The 1,330-nt window shown below is 54.9% G+C and overlaps 1 protein-coding gene across 1 annotated transcript in view; it reads left to right on the forward strand.

The window, feature by feature from the left end:
• Positions 1-642: 642 nt before the first annotated feature.
• Positions 643-1,330, forward strand: part of six3b (SIX homeobox 3b) — a 2,180-nt gene continuing 1,492 nt past the window's right edge. Inside the window, exon 1 of the mRNA XM_068305750.1 lies at positions 643-1,330. This exon is cut by the window's right edge and continues 25 nt beyond it. Coding sequence (XP_068161851.1) covers positions 655-1,330 — 676 coding nt within the window. The 5' untranslated portion in view covers positions 643-654.

The following is a 1,330-nucleotide window of genomic DNA, read 5'->3' on the forward strand; positions in this document are numbered from 1 at the left end:
ACCACTAACATATGTCCCAGAACGTGTTAATGCTGATTGAATACGCTGCTATTAGACTAATGTTAGCAGCCAGGCTAATGCTAATCCAAGGGAATAAATAGAATGGAGCTGAAGCCAGGCTTATCTGTCAACTTATGGATATTACAGAATAGGAAAGTGATTAGAGTGATGGAGACCACTTAGAGAAACATACGCTTTCAGGTCTGGGGGGGGTGGCGTTCAGTCACATGATGATCAGCTCGGAGGAAGGAGATGAGTCTGATGGATAATATATAATAGGAATAAACTGTTTGCTCCTGATTGACACAGAATCAGACTTTTTTCATTATTTGTTATTGTTATATTATTTTGGATTAAATAATAATCTATTATTAGTCTGATCCATAATTTCCTATCATCGCTCCAAACCTGCAGAACCACTGAGTCCCTTTTTGGTCTCCTAGAAAGGAAGTTCAAGTCGGACTGGGTCTCTGACAGATTAATCCTCTGCGTTTGATTGACAGGGCTGCCATGACAACCCCGCATCAGCTCCTTAGGTGTCCAATCAGGAGCCAGTTCTGGGTCCCTCCCTGACTCCCAGGTGAGCTAAAGAGTCCCACTTCAGCCGTTTTCTGTCAGACTCACCCCGAGTCCCGCTCCGTGTCCGACATCCAGATGGTGTTCAGGCCGCCGCTCGACTTCCTGTCCGCCTCCCGAATCCTCCTGCCCCACTTCGCGGATGGAGCCGCCATCCTCACCCGCTCCAGGTCCCCGGAGGATCTTCAGTCTGCGTGTCCCCCCCACCTGCTGTCTCTCCCTGGGTTGTGTTTCTCCGCGGCGCAGATCGCCAGCGTGTGCGAGACTCTGGAGGAGACCGGAGACGTGGAACGGCTGGCGCGGTTCCTCTGGTCCCTCCCGGTGGCCGCGAACAGCCGTGACTCCGTCACCGAGCACGAATCCGTGTGGCGGGCACGCGCAGTGGTGGCATTCCACACGGGGGGGTTCAGCGAGCTCTATCACATCCTGGAGACGCACCGATTTACGCGCGCCTCCCACGGGAAACTACAAGCGATGTGGCTGGAGGCCCACTACCGGGAGGCGGAGAAGCTCCGGGGACGGCCCCTCGGACCGGTGGACAAGTACCGGGTGAGGAAGAAGTTCCCGTTACCGAGGACCATCTGGGATGGAGAGCAGAAGACGCACTGCTTCAAAGAGCGCACCCGGGGGCTGCTCAGAGAGTGGTACCTGCAGGACCCCTACCCGAATCCCGGGAAGAAGCGGGAGCTGGCGCACGCCACCGGACTCACACCGACGCAGGTTGGGAACTGGTTCAAGAACCGGAGGCAGAGAG

Source organism: Antennarius striatus, chromosome 21 (genome assembly GCF_040054535.1).
Source record: "Antennarius striatus isolate MH-2024 chromosome 21, ASM4005453v1, whole genome shotgun sequence".
NCBI lineage: Eukaryota > Metazoa > Chordata > Actinopteri > Lophiiformes > Antennariidae > Antennarius > Antennarius striatus.